The sequence below is a fragment of the Harpegnathos saltator genome, unplaced genomic scaffold, assembly GCF_003227715.2.
Source record: "Harpegnathos saltator strain DR-91 unplaced genomic scaffold, Hsal_v8.6 scaffold414, whole genome shotgun sequence".
In the NCBI taxonomy this organism is placed as follows: Eukaryota; Metazoa; Arthropoda; class Insecta; order Hymenoptera; family Formicidae; genus Harpegnathos; species Harpegnathos saltator.
Window position 1 is genome coordinate 278,012 of NW_020230222.1, and position 16,611 is coordinate 294,622.

General features: G+C 52.5%; 1 protein-coding gene across 8 annotated transcripts in view; it reads right to left on the bottom strand.

The window, feature by feature from the left end:
• Nucleotides 1–16,611, bottom strand: part of LOC105186179 (basement membrane-specific heparan sulfate proteoglycan core protein) — a 249,256-nt gene that overhangs the window by 3,742 nt on the left and 228,903 nt on the right. For 5 of the 8 annotated variants that reach the window (XM_025301388.1, XM_025301389.1, XM_025301386.1 and 2 more), the window contains 4 exons: nt 10,018–10,228; nt 8,426–8,485; nt 6,048–6,198; nt 4,833–4,993 (listed from right to left, as the gene is read on the bottom strand). In XM_025301388.1, coding sequence (XP_025157173.1) covers nt 4,833–4,993; nt 6,048–6,198; nt 8,426–8,485; nt 10,018–10,228 — 583 coding nt within the window. The remainder of the gene's footprint in view (nt 1–4,832; nt 4,994–6,047; nt 6,199–8,425; nt 8,486–10,017; nt 10,229–16,611) is intronic. The other 3 variants (XM_025301391.1, XM_025301392.1, XM_025301393.1) reach the window with 3 other exon arrangements.

The following is a 16,611-nucleotide window of genomic DNA, read 5'->3' on the forward strand; positions in this document are numbered from 1 at the left end:
GAAGACGTAGTATAGAAATAGTAGTGTAAAAATAGTAGTGTAAAAATAGGAGGAGGACACTTGCTTCAATTAAAATATAAACAATTGTCTACAACTGCGTCAATATTAATTTTTTGACCCATGTTCATTAGGACTCATTTCCTTCTCATTTTGTGAGTATCACCTGCTCTTAAAATCCGGAACCTTTTTTCATAAACACCCTGTACGTGTGTGCATGCGAGCTCTGGCGTAAGAAAAAGTTTTCCGTGAAACATCGTGGATTAAGAAACGCCCGCAGGAGAGAGGGAATGCATTCTTTCCTCGAAGAGAGTAATATTCCCAGCAACATTATTCGCGACGTCCGCTTGACAGGCTTACGCGGTGCAATTGGCCGCGATAGATTCATAAAGACGACTTCCACTTAACGACACTGCCGGCCGGCGCGGCGGGGACGCGCGTTTCACGCGACGGGGTGCGGCGCGCGCCAGCCGGGGGTTGTAAAACGCTCGAGTCCGAGCGAAATATCGCTCTGTTTGACAATAACAACCGCTCCGTCGTCATCGTCGTCGTCGGGGGCAGCCCCGACGAAACAACGATTTCGCGCACAACAATGACGCGCGCGCTCGCTCGCAACGTCCACCGGCGATAAAGATAATCACGGATCCGCCGCGTTTCGGCTCGGCCGGCGCGGCGGCCGAAAAGGCCGCAATTTACGGGCAAATTGAAAATCTCATTCGGCAAAGTTACCGCTGCCATCGCCGTGCCAGGCCGTTTACCTAGGTCGGTTATCGAAAAATGACACCGGCCCGACGCACCACGACGGCGGCGGCGGCGACACGGTCAACACGCGTAATTGCGTTAATGCGCAGATAGTACGTGCCGGGGAACGGATAGCCCCGGGGTCGCGCGTACGGGTTTATCGGGAAATAATTGAAATTTGCGGTCAATTTTGCAGAGTAATCAGCTGTGTTTGAAATAACGTCGATGGCCAATGCGCCGACCGCCGACCGGTGCGCCTTGTAAATTAATTATGCAGACGAACTGCGCCGCATTAATTTTCATCCGCCACCGGAAGCGGCCGCGCAGCGCGCGCGTCCGCCCGCTCGCTCGCGCTCTCATCGGGCGTTTCCGCATGAAAGTGGTGGGCGCGCGATCGATGTCTCGATGGCTCGAAGGGGTGGCGAGCGCGTGTACGGGCCGCCGAGCGAGGCCGGGTGGACCAGGACGAGAGCTTGCGCGCGCGCGCGAGCCAAGCGTGGCGAGCGAGGCAGAAACGTTGAAGAAAGCTTGTTAAGTTCTGCAATTCGATTGCCGTGCGAGCGCGCGAGCGCACGTGGCGGCCGTTCTTCCGCCGTCCGGGGCTCGCCGAGAGGGGACGTTTGTTGATTTTCGCTGGCCGGCCCGGCCCGGCGGGCTGCTTGAAACCGAAAACATTAATCCAATCAGGCTCGGAGAGCGCAGCGGAAACGAGACGCGATAAATTCACTCGCGTCATCACTCCAGGATGTGCGCGACGGCAGCGTCTCGTCTCGAACGTGTCGAGACGAGGATCGCGGAACGTTGACAACCGCGACAACGCGGCCTTTTGTCGTCGAACGACGAGAGCGCGCCGCACCGAGAGATATATATATATATATATATATATATATATATATATATATATATATATATATACGTAGGCGCGTTCATACGGAAAAATACGTGCGCGGAAATACAAGTCCGTCTCTTTGATATTTCAGTCATCTAAGCGTGAAATCTCGAGATATCAAAGGGAGGAGGCGCGTCTTCCTCCTGCTCGTCGCTGAGAAACAGTCAACAAGTCTCAGTCGTTTTCGAGGAGGTCGTGTGTACACCTGTTGTGTACACGGCAAGAGAGTGCCTCGAATTTCCAGACACCCCATATATACGTGCGATGCGCACGGATCGCTGTTTTTTGCTATTTTCCGGGCGCGATCGCCCGGAACTTTGCCCTCGTGGAAAAACGCCGACAATGGCGTCCGGTGTCTTTGTTAAAAATCGATGTCGATTATACCGATGGCGATGGCGATGGCGAGGGAGGCGGGCGGTTGACTTGGAACAGCTGCAGTTGCGGCGCGAGTTTCGCGAGAGACGCGTGCCAGGCCGGCGCGGGCTCGCAATGATTGACAGCTCGGATTGGTGAACTTGCCAAACAAGATATTACATGTGTTATCGCGAGCGCTGCCGGCTGACAATAGATCAAAAGCGAGAGTATGCGTGCGCGCCGCGCCGGGCCGAGTACTTGCCGCGCGCGACTCCAATATACGAGCCTGTCAAACTTTATGACGGCGGATTTCGATACTTGATGAATGAACGCGCGCTCCCCGTCCCTTTCGAATGTCACACTTCAGGAGCTCGCCGGCTTCCTGTCTCTGAACTGAACTTGTGTGCCGCGCGCGCGAGCGTTTATCGACGCGAAATTTGTCAGGCGGCGCGGTCGCGAAGCCGCCGGAACAATTCGCCGCCCCCGTCAGGGGGGCGCCGAGCTTCAACAGATTTCTTCATCGAAGAGATTTCTTCCCGAAAGAAGCGCCTCCCCCTCCCCCGCTCGCTCTCCATCTCTCTATCGTTCCCTGCTTGCCTTGTCTGACAATAAGAAGGATGACGCGCGGAATTTCGAAATTCCATCGTCCGCTTGCGGAAGGAAGCAGCGTTTTGGCCAAATTCAAGACCCGCCGCGCCCGGCTCTGCCCGACGATATAATGGAATGTGGGGCGTTCTAAGGAGGCTACTTGAGTGTTTACAAGTGTATGATGATCGATCAAACGCGAATAAAGAACGGCTTTAACGGGGCTCTTAAGGACGGATGAGGTCGTTAAGGACCGGTCTTAGCCAACACGAGCGCACACTGATCGACAAAGAGAAGAGCGTAATTGCGTAGAAAAGATCCGCATATCGAATTTCTTTGGTTTGCGAGAAGATGTGCGCGTGTGTGTGTATGTGAAAATCTGTTGTACATGCATTAGCCAAGATGCTCCTTCATCGACATGAAGACGCTTTTTCAGATTTCTCCTTTTTCCTGCAGCAGGAGCGACGTGCATTTGTTTTGTGGACGAAGCGCGAGAAGCTTGTTATCCTTCGTATTAATATTGTGCAACAAATGAATTAGAGAGAGAGAGAGGGGGGGGAGCCGAGTTGCCATACAAGAATAATACATCAACTAATTACTGCATAATTACGAGTGCTGTAATGTACCCCAAATATGTATCTCCTCGAGTAAAGCAGATGGATCGGGATGTGAAAATGAATTAAAAACAGTCATAATATCCGTCTACCTTCCTTGATAAAAGATAAAAATGAGAGTAAACTGCATAAATCACCGAGACACAGAATCGCACTCGATTTGCGAGAGAGTTGACTCTCGTCCCTCGTCGAGTAACGAACTCGCGATGTTGTGCGACAGCCGCCGACAGTAGTATTTTAATATATCGGCTCTCTGCATTCTTTCCCCTTTTATATTTCCTCCCTCTCCCCCTTGGGTCGCACGGTAGCCAAAGCGCGAGCTGCACGCGCGCAGGGCTTCCGAGATCGCTGTTTAATCGAAAACACGCGGTCAGCCGCGGATTCTAATCGAATCGCGCGATGCGGTGGACGTGAAAATACGGCATTACACGCCGACATGGAAGTGTTTATACGTCGGTGCGCTCGGCGATTTTTCCGGTTATGCGGTGTCTCTCGAGTGCGCGTGTGCACGCGACGTTTATCGAAGAGCGTGCACCTGACGCAGCGGCTCGAATCAACTCTCGCGCGCGCACTCCTTCGTCGCGAAAAAAAGGAGAGAAAAGAGAGGGGGGGAGAGAGAGAGAGAGAGAGAGAGAGAGAGAGAGAGAGGGGAAGAAAAATCCACTAGTATCGGCGCGCCCGCGCTACTCGTCGTCGCAGTCGTCGCGAGCGCGGGGAAGACTCGACGCGCAATTTATGCAAATAAATCAAAGGAACTGCAAACTATACCGTCGTACCTGCGCGCGACGCGGTGCGCTCGACGGCAATCTCGACGACACCGCGACGACGGCGAGAAGCAATTACCGTGGGCTATTCAATAATGTTTAACCGATACAGCTCCGCGTCGTAGCCGCCGGATAAAACGGCCGCGCTTCGTTTGCATAAGTGAGTCGTATTAGAACGCGTCAACTGCCGCGCGAGAGAACTTGCCGGCGACTTCGCTCCACCAGCGGAGAGCGGAGAGCGGAGTCCGGCGTTTGCGAGAGCGGTGTGTCTCGTGTTTACTGAATAGGAACTAATTGATCTTTAAAGCGAACCTAAACTCCCGATATCTCAGACGTCCGTTCAATCGCCGGCGGTAATTCCGCTCGCGCCGACCCGCCACCTCGCGTCGGTCACGCGAAGCGGCCGCGCGACCGGCGCGGGGGGAGAGACCGCGACAAACTCGGGCGACGCGACGGCTTATTCGACGCGCGAGACGCGCCGGAAAGTTGAACAAAACAACGAAGCAGGGACAAACGATCTCGCCTCGTCGTCGCCGGCCGCGCCGCGCGAGCTTCCGCGCGTTTGTTCGTTGAGAATTTCGTAAATTATCGCGACGCGGCCGGCAGACCGGCTCGGCAGATAATACATGTGATATATGGAAGTTCTCGGCACGGCGCGGCGACGGCGCGGGGGTTATCTGAAAATTTTCATACCGCGGATACTCGGACGTTTCCATCGCGATATGTCATTAGAGCGGTGCACCCTTGTGCCTCCCCCTCCCCCTCCCCCGTCCGAGTAACCGAATATCCGGATGCTTCGCCCGCCGGCTGCACGTCGGCGGGCGAGGGATGATGGGACGCCCCGGATAAGTCCGAGCCGCAGCGTGCACGCAAAAAAGAATCGCTTACCATTCAGCACGTGGACCATTACGCTCGCTGGGTTCGCGTTGCTAGGGATGCAGGTGTAATTTCCGCTGTCGGTCAATCTGGCTTGTGTCACCAGTAGTCTGCTCGTCGTGCCGCTTTCCGTTTTCTCCGTCTCCAGGGAAACCCCGCCCCTGCGGTGAACACTGAATTATCGTAGATACTTTGGCGCCGTTCTCGTCACACACGTTGCTACTTTATCATTAATTCTCTTTCTCTCTCTCTCTCTCTCTCTCTCTCTCTCTCTCTCTCTCTCTCTCTCTTTCTTTCTCTCTTCCTCTCCCTCTGCAGACGAGGCTTAGGCGGAAACAAAGCGGCCGTAACGAGCGCGACGTGCGTTACAACGTCGCGATCGACGCGCCGCTCTTGTTTGCTGACGCTCCGGCGCACGCGAGCGCGGATGTAAACAAAAAAGAAAAAATAGCGTATTCGCACCAGGTGCCTCTCCGTAAAATTGATGTATGGCCTGCGCGTCGAAGACGCGAGAAATTACGATCGCGCTCGCGTCGCGCTTAAAACAAACTCGTCTCGCGCGATATTTTTATTTATGACGCTGACGCAACTAACTACGAGTGACATTGTATTAATCTTTGGCGATGCCATCACCGCGCAGAGAGAAAAAACAAAACAGAGAGAGAGAGAGAGAGAGAGAGAGAGAGAGAGGAGGGGGGGGGGAGAGAGAGAGAGCGAGAGAAGAGAGCGAAGGGGCGGGAGGGGAAGAAACGCGAGAGTAAGCGAACGTAAGCTATTTTCGTTCCGCGCGCAAAGTTATATTCGAACTAATGCCGGGCGAAATTGCCGGATCAAGGGTGGCGGCTCGCTTTTTTTGACTCCCGACGCTTCTCTTTGCACGAACTACGGTCGGGCTACGGACGGATTAAAGGTGAGATACCGGGACGCTTTCCGCTCGATCGGCCATGCCGCGAGCGGCGACCCGAAAAATCAGCCTCTTCGCTCTTGCACGGAACGTGCGTTCGCCGAGGCGCGCGGGGGAGCTTGCGAAACAACCCTCGGCCGGGGATCCCCCGGATTCAGTTATACGCTATTCCGGCAACGGGAACGGAGCGCGTTCGCGATCGAACGGAAACGTGTGTACTCGTTGCTCGGAAAGAAGGAGAGGCGAGGAGACGGGGAGAAGGGAGGGAGGGAGGGAGGGAGGGAGAGGATGAAAGCTGAGAACTCGATTCTCGCGGCTTGTACCTGGGACTGTCGAAATCCACCACGGCTGCTCCGTGATGCCAGGAAACGCTGCTGGGCGGTGTACTTTGCACATTAACGGTGCACGTGAGGCTTATCGTGCTACCCTTCTTCACATAGACGTCTTCCGGCCCCAGGATTTTCGCCTGAGCAGCTGCAACACACCGTGGAAACCGTACGCTTAAATATTCCGCACTCGTATCCACCTGCGCTAATTAACGGACGCAGACTGCGATTGGCCTGCGCGTCGTATCGGGCTTCGTATCGGGTCGCGCGCATCGATGCCGTACGACGTCGTCGGCTGCGACGACGAAACTGATTCGTTTACGAGGCATGAAATTTCGCGATATTTTTTTCCGCGGCTCGATATGACCTCTTTCTCTCTCGCTCTCTTTTCTTTTTCCATGCGGCTGTGTTTGACCGTTTTGCGTCAGCAATATGCGGGGGCTGGGGATGGAGGGTTGATCGAAAAATTGCCCTAGTGTTTTACGCGCTAATGGATAGTTCCTCCATTTCTTGCATCGAGCGATGTCTACGATTGTCTGCCGGAAGCGAGCTCGAGCTTTGACTCTCTCGCGACTTTTATTCAGCGCGGTGCGACATCGCAGTGTACGGCGGGATTTATCGCGCGCTGGAGAAAATGTTCGTATTATCAACTCCGTGTCAGCGAATGCTCGAACGAGCGGAGCGATCGACGCGTTGTAGTCTACGTATTGGTACACTTCGCCCCGGGAAAAAGAGAGGCGACACGAATCTACACGTCGGTGTATCGAGTCGACCAGATGATTACCTCGCGTCTCTCTTTCTGTCGATAAAGTGCGCCGCCGCACGTATCCACCAATATCATCGATTCCACTCGAGAGGTATTAAAGTTATCCATATCGCGAGTCTTGAGGGGATATCGCCGATTAAACAAAGCGATCTAAATGACGCGCTTCCGCGACGCGAGCAGCGCGTCGAACTTTCGACTAATCGTCGAAGTTGCTTTTCACAAAGCGCAGCCGGCGATATTTCGGTCGCGGCTCAAGGATTCAGAAGTAAAAGTAAAATTTACGGCCCTCACGCGCAGCAATAAATGCTTCAGATAAAACTTCCGACTCGGATGGATTGATTTATCGCAACGGAGATACGCGCGTGCTCGGCACGCGTACGTGACCAATTAGGCGGTAATTTCTTGAAACGCATGCGCGTGGCAGAGAAAATGCGTGGGAAATTATGACACGTGTATCTTCGCTCGTGCGGAGGTCAAATTCACCAGACTCGACGAAGAAGCCACCCTCTCACCGTCTCGCAAACAGCCGCGACGACAATCGTCGAGATAGCAGCTGAAGAAAATTTAGCGCGCGACTGATGAGCTCCTCAAGATTGTCAACAGACTACTCGGCGGCCATCTTGGATGAGAGTCTTTGAGAGAATAATAGTAATTATTATTATAGTTTATCAACGGGGAAATTTCATGTCTTTGTGAATGAGAAAATGCCTCGATCGATAATACCCGATTGATCGCGTGCGAAATTCTCCCTCTGCGAAACGGCGAAGGACTTTCTCGTTCGGCTTGATGAGTTTCACTTCGACGGACGAAGGGACGCGCAAAGTGTCGCTTCAGACACCCTGTATATTGCAATGGATCGACAGCGAACGGCGAATTTTGCACGCGCTCGGGTACTTACTTGCTGCACAAATCTTCGCTGCGATTATCAGGGAAGAGACACAAGAGACATGCGACCATGCAAAGTCGCGTAAACAAGAAGTACCGATCCCCCCGCAAACACACTCGTCAATTCTCTAAACAGGCTACGGCATTCTATCCTAAGGCTAAACAGCGCGTGCCCCGCCGGCCGGCAAAGTAAGTCCAACTGCAAGCAGCGGGTCTGAAGTCTACGGATCTGAATAAGTTGAGGCCGTTCAGACGTTCAGCTCGTTTCCACCGAACGCTTCACGCGGGCGGGCTGTATTCGCGAGAGCGGCGATGTTACGCCGGCAAATTAGCGCGCGTTAGCGTCAGCTGTATTTGCAAAGAAATATTTGCCGATAGTCCCGGCTATTTCACGTAACGAACGAACCAAGAGCGCAGCGCCGTTTCACCCTCTTCACGACCTCAACTCATTGACGAGCGAAAGCCACCAGGCCCGGACGTTAATTTGCGTTATACTATATGTATGTGTGTGTGTGTGTGTGTGTATGTGTGTGTGTGTGTGTGTGTGTGTGTGTGTGTGTGTGTGTGTGTGTGTGCGCGCGCGCGCGTGCGCGTGTGTGTGTGTGCGTGTATAGAAAGCGTCCACATGCACTCTATGGCACGTAACTACACAACGCAATAAAAGTTGTAGCCGCTAGCAAATTCAACAGCTTGGAAAAGGAGTCTGCTCTTGCGTGAGTCTAACCTGAGCTGAACGTCCGGTGAATGGCGTTCGGTGTGGTGGTGGCAGGGACAGGGGCACTTTCTGGAACGGGAGGACAGAAAAGATATCGAGTTAATCGATTTCGTCGAGATCTATTGTTTCGGGGCTGGGGATTGAACTAACGTCGAAAGCGGTAGTAGCGGTATATATGGGCCGTGTATACCTGCAGAATTCCGAGCGGAAAGGACGAGTGGTCGACGAAGTCGTTTATCGCGCACTCTTATTCGCCTGCCGGCCGCGCACCGCGCGTGGATGGGAATCGAACGGAGCTTCCGATCGCCATCTTTAACATCTCGGGCGTTTTACAGGCGCCCGAATGACGCGAATATCGGAGATCCGCAATCGCGCGTACCTGAAGACGCGAGAGGAATCAACAATGTTCACCAACGGAGGAGCAGATAAGTCTGGAATATAAGCCGTTGTCGGCGGATGACACGGGTGCGCCGATGCGTCCGCGCAGATTTTTCAGACTCGTTCGAGAGAAGGCGTCGAAGGCGAGTTTGAGCGAGGCAGTTTCGTGAGAGTTTCGGGATGTTGAGACTTTTGCGAGGAAAAGAAACGCTGACACTAGTTTGTATGAAATTTTTCTCTGCTCTGTAAGCAGTAGGCACTTGTAATCGAGTGTGAATTTTTCACGGTCGAGGGTCCGAGGGACCGTATCGATAGGACGACGAAGGAAATGACTCCTCGCGCCAAACAACAGCAGCGGATAATCCAGATTAAACGGATAATAAACGAAGACTATCTTAGCCGTCCCACCGAGGCTGATGCCGAGCGAAAAATTGCGCGGCGAGACGCTACCGACGTTTTATTGACCGCAGTTACACCTCATGGATGCTAATGGTTGTACATGGACGACGGACGTAAGGTTTTGTTGCGAGAAAACGCAGCGGAGCGAGCGTTGGTCGGACGAAGAAATTTGTCAATCCTGTCGAGGTGTCCTCATTGGCATCGACGAACGCGCGCGCGCGTTCAGGGAGACGATTATACTTCGCGCTGAGATAATGAAAGTAACTGTGATATTATGCAATCGAAAGATGCATTCAAGCTAATTTCAAGATATTTCAAGATATTTCTCGCGTGAGAGGCATGCAAGCGAAAGCTGATTGATCACTTTGCTCATGCTGGTGCGTATTTAGGTGTCCAGCGGTGTCTTTCCTGACCAGTCAGGTGATAGACACTGATAAAAGCGTTCAGATAAATGTTCCTTCATCTATCAGAAATTACGCAAAATATTTACAGCGGCAGAGAGTCATGGCAGGAGAGAGATCTAGCTTAACCCTTTCACAGTCTTCGCTTCAGTTCGTCATCGACCGCGGCCATTGTAGCGCGTCGATTGAGAGCGCGGATCGAAACGCCGTATCCAGCGTAGCGTAATAATGAGCGTCCATCGACAATCACGCGATGCAATTAGCGCTCGAGTGAGAATCGGACAAGAGACTCTCCTAGGAGGATACATTTCCGCGAGGTGTGACGCATCACCCCCGCGTTTGCTTCTCGTCTCGGACTCGCGAGCGGACTCCATGAAAGGGTTATCTGGCAGATTGCTATGCACTTCATAACCTTGATATTACCTTCGACTTTTAACGTGAAGGCTAAGTTCATTTTGGGCTCGGTGTTAACCTGGCATTCGTAAACCCCGGCGTCCCGCGACTGGACGTAGTCGATCCGCAACGTCCACTCGTCGGATGGCTCCGGATGCAGAACGGAAAATCTCCCATCTCCCGTGTAAACGTGGATCGATGACGTCAAGATATGCAAATCCCTCTTACGTATCCAGGAAACCTGCGAGCAAAGTAAACGGCGGGTTAAATTCCGTCCGACCGAAATCCCGCCATCGATTTGCCGATCCGTATAATTAATATGAACGATTTAGCCTAATTGCGACTGATTATTCTCCACGCGTGGGAGGGGGAGGGGGAGTCACTTTCCCGGGACCTAGCGCGTCGCACCGCACCCGTGCCGTTTTAAATGCCGCCAGTCCGCGGACATTTCCGGCACGCGTGTTTCGCAGGATCGCGCCGCACAGAGTGACCGCGCGATCGGATCCGGTCGGCGTGGCCAATTCGTCAAATGACGGCAATTAGTCAGTAGCGCGATTAATCGACTGTCGGTTAATCGGTAGCCAACTATCCATTTATTTGATCAATCATGTCGTCCGTCATTAACCCTTGTACTAGCGGCTGATTCGCTTTAAAAAGGGACGTTCGTCCCCGGCCAGTCCCTCCCCCCCGTTTCACCTGTCATCCTATTGTTGCCGGAAATATTTCCACTACGACAATGACTTTGGGCGGACACACGGCTGCGTGTGATGCATCGATGCTCCGCTCAACCGCCCATTGTTGCAACGCTCGCCGCACAAGCGCGCGCGTAATGTGTAACATTTCGTCCATATAAACGTTAAATATTGTCACTTCGCGTTCCGTATATAAATATTCCGGCCGAGCGAGCGATCGATCGACGCTCTCATCGCCGCCGTCGCCGCCGCCGCCGATTGTTAGCCGCCACGCGATCGAGCACGGCCGCGTCGCGCGCGGTGATAAGTGAATTACCGCATCGTTATATCAAAATTTCAGTGTAATCTGAAATTAGTTACAGCTTGGTACATGCATCACGCGTATACATACACGTCGCGGCGTGTACGGCATTGCAAACAAGGTATTAAATTTCCGCGGTTTACAGTACCGCCTATTAATCGCGGCAATAAACGGATTTCCCGGTTTAGCCCTTCAGATTTCGCGGATTTATCATCATAATTGCGGCTGCGTTGAAAGATGCATGTACGAAATATTATACGCACGCACGCACGCATGTTTACGTGCGCAATCGCGGGGAATCGTAGATCGCTTCATTATGGAATAACGTGTCGTTAGAACAACGTATCGTGCTCGCACACACACACACACACACACACACACACCACACTCCGGCGCCGCAACTTCCGCCATCTCCAAGTTCGGCGCAAAATTAGAGCTGTTTCAAAGTGCTCGAGTCGCATGAACCATTTTATGTATTAAAGCTTGGCCGGTAGCCATCATGAAGTTCTCTCGCTTGAGAGAAATCCGCGCGACGCCTCTCCTGAACTTCTCTCTCGCCTAGCCATCTATCTCAATCTCCCTTATTCCCAACGTCTCCCTGCGACTTTTTTCTCCCTTCCCCCCTCCCCCTCCCCCTCCTCCCCCCACACCCTCGCCCTTCGTCTTTTCTCCTCTTTCGCGTCTCTCGTATCAAATGGCGGGATATTATCGCGCGTTGCGGGATAATCTTCATCTTTATTCCGTTCAGTCGCGAGTCGCTAGACGGCTTAGTCGGCGCGTTACCCTACATAAGTTCAACGCGAGTCGAAGAAACGTTCCTCGGTTCGACCCGACTCGACTTGACTCGACTCAATTCGACTTCGGGATCCGACCTGACTCGAGGAAGTCTCTCTCACGCTTGTGTGGGAGTGTGTGTGTGTGAGGGTGATCGTGACAAAGCCCGGGTCGCGCGAGTCCCTCGGATACTTGCGGCAGCTTCATCGGTACCGTTTAATCGACGGCGACGGCGCACGTATAACGATCGGATTGGAAAAACGCATTAAGTCGCCCGCGCCCACGGGCTGGCGCTCGAGATGGCCGTTAAAGGTTGTCTCCGAGCCACCCCAACAATTATAGAAGTACGTGCCTCCGACCAGCACACCTACAAGGCATTCCCCGGGTCCCTTCCGACTTGCTATCGGAGCTGGCACTCCCAAGCCCAGCGGTGGGGATCGTTAAACGTATGTTCTCCCCGGGAAAAGGACACACTCTCTCTCTCCCCCCCCCTCTCTCTCTCTTTCTTCCTTCTCCTCTCCGTTTCGCCCCTCTCATTAATTATTCTCCGTCGCATCCTTCTGGGAACCACCTAGGATCTGGAGTGACGTGAATCCTTCCGCATGAAAGGGAGACTCTTGGATGGACGAAGTTCTAGATATTAAGCGGCTGATAAGGGTCGATCTTCCGATCCGGCGTGTACGTTAACTTGTGCCGAACGTCTCTCTCTCTCTCTCTCTCTCTCTCTCTCTCTCTCTCTCTCTCTCTCTCTCGCCGCCGCCGCGTCGCTAGCCGCTCCCGAAATACTTTCACGGGAAAACTTGCCCGAAGGGTGTGGAAACCGCCTCGAAATTTCATATTCGGCCACGATCAGGCGCCGCGAGCGCGTTTACAAGCCATCTCATACAAGGTACATACGTGCGCGACGGTGTACGGAGCGATGTAACGCCGGACGACGGCGAAATTATTTAGCGAAGCGGCACGATGCACGAGGCGACGAGTAAATTTCGTGTGATCACTCACGGGAAAGAGAGGGAGAGAAAGAGAGTGTCTCTCCGATTAGAAAATTATGAGACACCGTTTGTTCTCCCGTAATAGCGCGCCAAATATCAGCGACATTACGTCCCGATCTTGCCGAGCGGCGACTTCAAAGCGCCCGGGAACAGTGAGATTTCGAAGCATCTAAAATTCATAGCAATCGCGAAAGCCGCTCGTAATTTCCCAGGGAGGTTTAAGAGTCCGGAAAGGGAGAAATAGAGGGCTTTTAAGTATAAATTAGGAATACGCTCTCGCGTATCCCTTTATACGTCTCTGTTTTATCGTTTATACCTTTCCCTTTGCCGACCCCTCCGTCCTCCCACCTTTAACGTTTTGCGGCCTTATCGTTTCGCGCCTTTTACATATCTATAGTGCGGCACCGAGTCGAGGAAAATTAAATATCCTCCGCGCAGCTTCTACATTTCGCCCCGAAGGGTCAGAATCCTTCGTAACTTAACCGCGGAGAATCTTACGGTTCTTCGAACACTCCGCTTTCAGCTGAGATTACGAGGGCAGCAGTGTCACGTGCCCGTGAGACGCGTTATCGTGTCGCTTTAATGCGATAGCGGGACAAATAAATGGATCACGTTCGGCGCGTTATTCGCGACGATTGCGACTGGATACTCGATCACAGATGCGGAATAAAATCGCACCAATATTTTACGAGCCTCCAGAGATACCTGGCGGATTGTTGCGTCGGCCCAAGCCGCCATGTTCGTTTCGAAAAAGCAAGAAGGGGGGAGGAAACAGCGGGGGAGGCAACCGCGCGCGTTCTCGATGCGAAAATAAGGCTGAATTAATTTATATTTCGCCAACTTCTCTCCGGGCGTACCAACTTCGACGCTCCGGATGCCCCAGAAATACACAGCTTCTAAACGTTCCGGCGCCATTGAAGTCAAACTATCTGAAATCGGATTAAAATCTCCGCGCGACACGTTCCTAAGAACAATCGGCGCAATCTACCGGCGAGATAACCGAATTTTCGTCCCACAATTTCCAAGCGCAAGAACACCTCTCTCGCTGTTCCCGCGCGGCGGGCAAGAGAAATTACGGGGCGACAAAGGACGTTATTCGTGATGTGGCTCTGCACTTAGAAATCAACGCGTTTCTGGCGCGCGAATAGTGAGAGGGACGAAACGGAGCAGCGTCCGTTCTTGTGTTCTTGCGCGTTCTCTTTCTCTCCCTCGTGCTCTCTCTCTCTCTCTCTCTCTCTCTCTCTCTCTCCCTCTCTCTCTCTCTCTTTCCATTTTTTACCCGTCTCTCCTGTATCCCACAGGAATATCTGACGAAAGAGAAGGAGAGTAGAGGAGAGCAGAGTAAGAGAGAGAGAGAGAGAGAGAGAGAAAGAGAGAGAAAGAGGCTTACGACGAGCCGGCTAGTACATAAAACATCTCCAAGCGCAATTTGCCGGGCGGTAACCAGGGTAAGCGAGCTTTCAGTGCCTTTGGCTTTTCGCCGTTGCTACGAAGATTTGCCATTTTCTGCTTAGGTCAACCCGAAAGCGCTCTGAAAACGCGCCTCTTTGTACGGTTATATGACCGGGCGTGCGCGCGCGCCGTTCAGCGATCTCCATTTTCCTTAATTCCCGACCGACGGACGGATCGGAAGGGGTTGTGCGCGCGCGGAATTGCGCGAACCACCGAAGGCGGGTGAAATCGGGTAAAAGTTACGTTGCAATTTAGCGCAAGCTGCAGGGAGCGGCGCGCTCAAAGCGCGTGGAGAACGGCCGCGCCGACTCGGCTTTTTTTCCTTCGCGGCGAATATTCCAGCGGTGCTTTCTCGTTTAGAGAGCAGCGTCTCTCTTCGCCGGCGTCGACGATACCGCTTTGCCGATCACACGAGGTAATCGGTAATCGGCGATCCTCGCTGAGGGCGACGTGCGAATTCGACGCGTCGCTACTTCGCAAGCGCGTTGATCACGTATAACAACGATTCTCTTGCCGCGAAAAGAGAAGAAATCGGCCGCCTCGACGCCTCGGCGACGCGAATTTCCTCGGCCGCTCTCCGCGGAGAACTCGGAGAAAGATTAGCCGAAGATTATTTTCCGTCGCGACTATACGCGACTCACACCACTGCGAGACGTGTTCGCGTACCGAACCGAAGATAAATTGTATTTACGAGAGTCTCGCTGTACGAGCAGTACTCCTGCGCGACTCGCTCGACGTGCTGTGTCACAGCTCGAGTTGGCGTTCCTTTTCCTTTTCCTTGCTTTTTTTCGAGCATTCGAGCGGGATCTCGGGACGCAGTCAGGCGTGTCGATCAATTTGGACGAGACAGCTTGTATCCGGTCGGTTTTGTCTCGAGCGCGAACCAACAGACGCGCGGCAATATCGATTGACGCGGCCCAAGTAAAAGAGGGGGGAGCAAAAATTTAGGAGGAGCTGCTTGAAGGCTCTGACACGATCCATTTGCGCGTCAACTTTTAATGGCTGTATTGGCACATTCTTGTAACATCCTTGTAACATCCGGCATATTGATGTAGTCCTGTAAATACCACGACCACCAGTCGGAAAAGGAATTACGTCACAGTCCGCGATTTTTAATCTAATTGAAACATATACGCAGTAATAAATTAGCGCATCAATTAATGTCGGTGTATATCGCGATACTTGCCTCGCGTTATTTCTGCAATTAATATCAAGCGGGCAGGATAATTAAAGAATGGTGACGTTTGTATAGAAATAATGTATGAAAAAGTATATGGAAATTTATATTCGATCTATCATCGTGACGTGCGTGTGTGCGTTACATCAGTGTTAAAAGTACAAGGAATATGTGTGACACTGGTTAGTTCGTTTCAAATAAAGAAAATTATTGCCAACACATTCGGCCACATGGAGCAGAGCTCCATATGTCCCCCGTATTTTATTTGTCAATTTTATTTATCAAATTTAAAAGCATGTTGTTTTAACCAGTGTTACACGTCAGTGTTATTATTGTACATTGGGAATTATTCTTTTCCCTTCTCCGCATCGTCTCGTGTCTCTCTCTCTCTCTCTCTCTCTCTCTCTCTCTCTCTCTCTCTCTCTCTCTCTCTCTTCGACTGTCAAGCGCGAAAACTGCAAGTGCACGACACCCACACGCTCGCACGCTAGAAATGCAACGAGAGCCGCCGCCACGTCATGCTAGAGCATTAGCCGAAATCCATCCGGCCAGAATTGCACAGTGTCGCCGCCGCATTGATCATCGGTATGACACACAGTCTCGCGAAATTGTCAGACAGTCCACTGCGAATCGTTTCGCACGCGCGCGCGCGCGCGATTATTTTATCCGCGCGGTAGTCGGTACACCGAGCGATAGAAATTGGAGGTACCAATTAGCAGGTGGTATCAATTTAATGGCCACACGGCATCGTTCGTCATCGCTGTTACTGCGGCGAAACGCGCCCGACACGGCCGCTGGGCGTTGATTATCGTCGCCGTCGTTATCGTCATCATTACTTGAATACCCTATCGGCCGCTTCAACCGCCTGCCGCCTGCGCCCGCCCCCCTCCCCTCGTTATTCCGCTCGGTATACTCTCTTTCTCTCGTGTGCCTGTCCGATTTTGCTGCGATAGCTGGTCTGTCTGTCCGCTGCTCCCCTCCCCCCCCCTCTCTCTCTCTCTCTTTCTCACTGTTAGCCCGACAAGAGAAACGCACGTGCAATATTCGCGCGTGAAACGACAAATAATCTAGCTCGCATTAGTCGGTCGCCAACTTTTGACTCGGAACAATCAGTTACATTTTTTGGTAATTATTTAGAATAGGGGAGCCAGTTCCAATCACTTCAATCTTGACATATGTTATTGAGGACATCTTATTGAGTAACCTATTATAGGTTTTAGCCGTCGCTCATTGTTT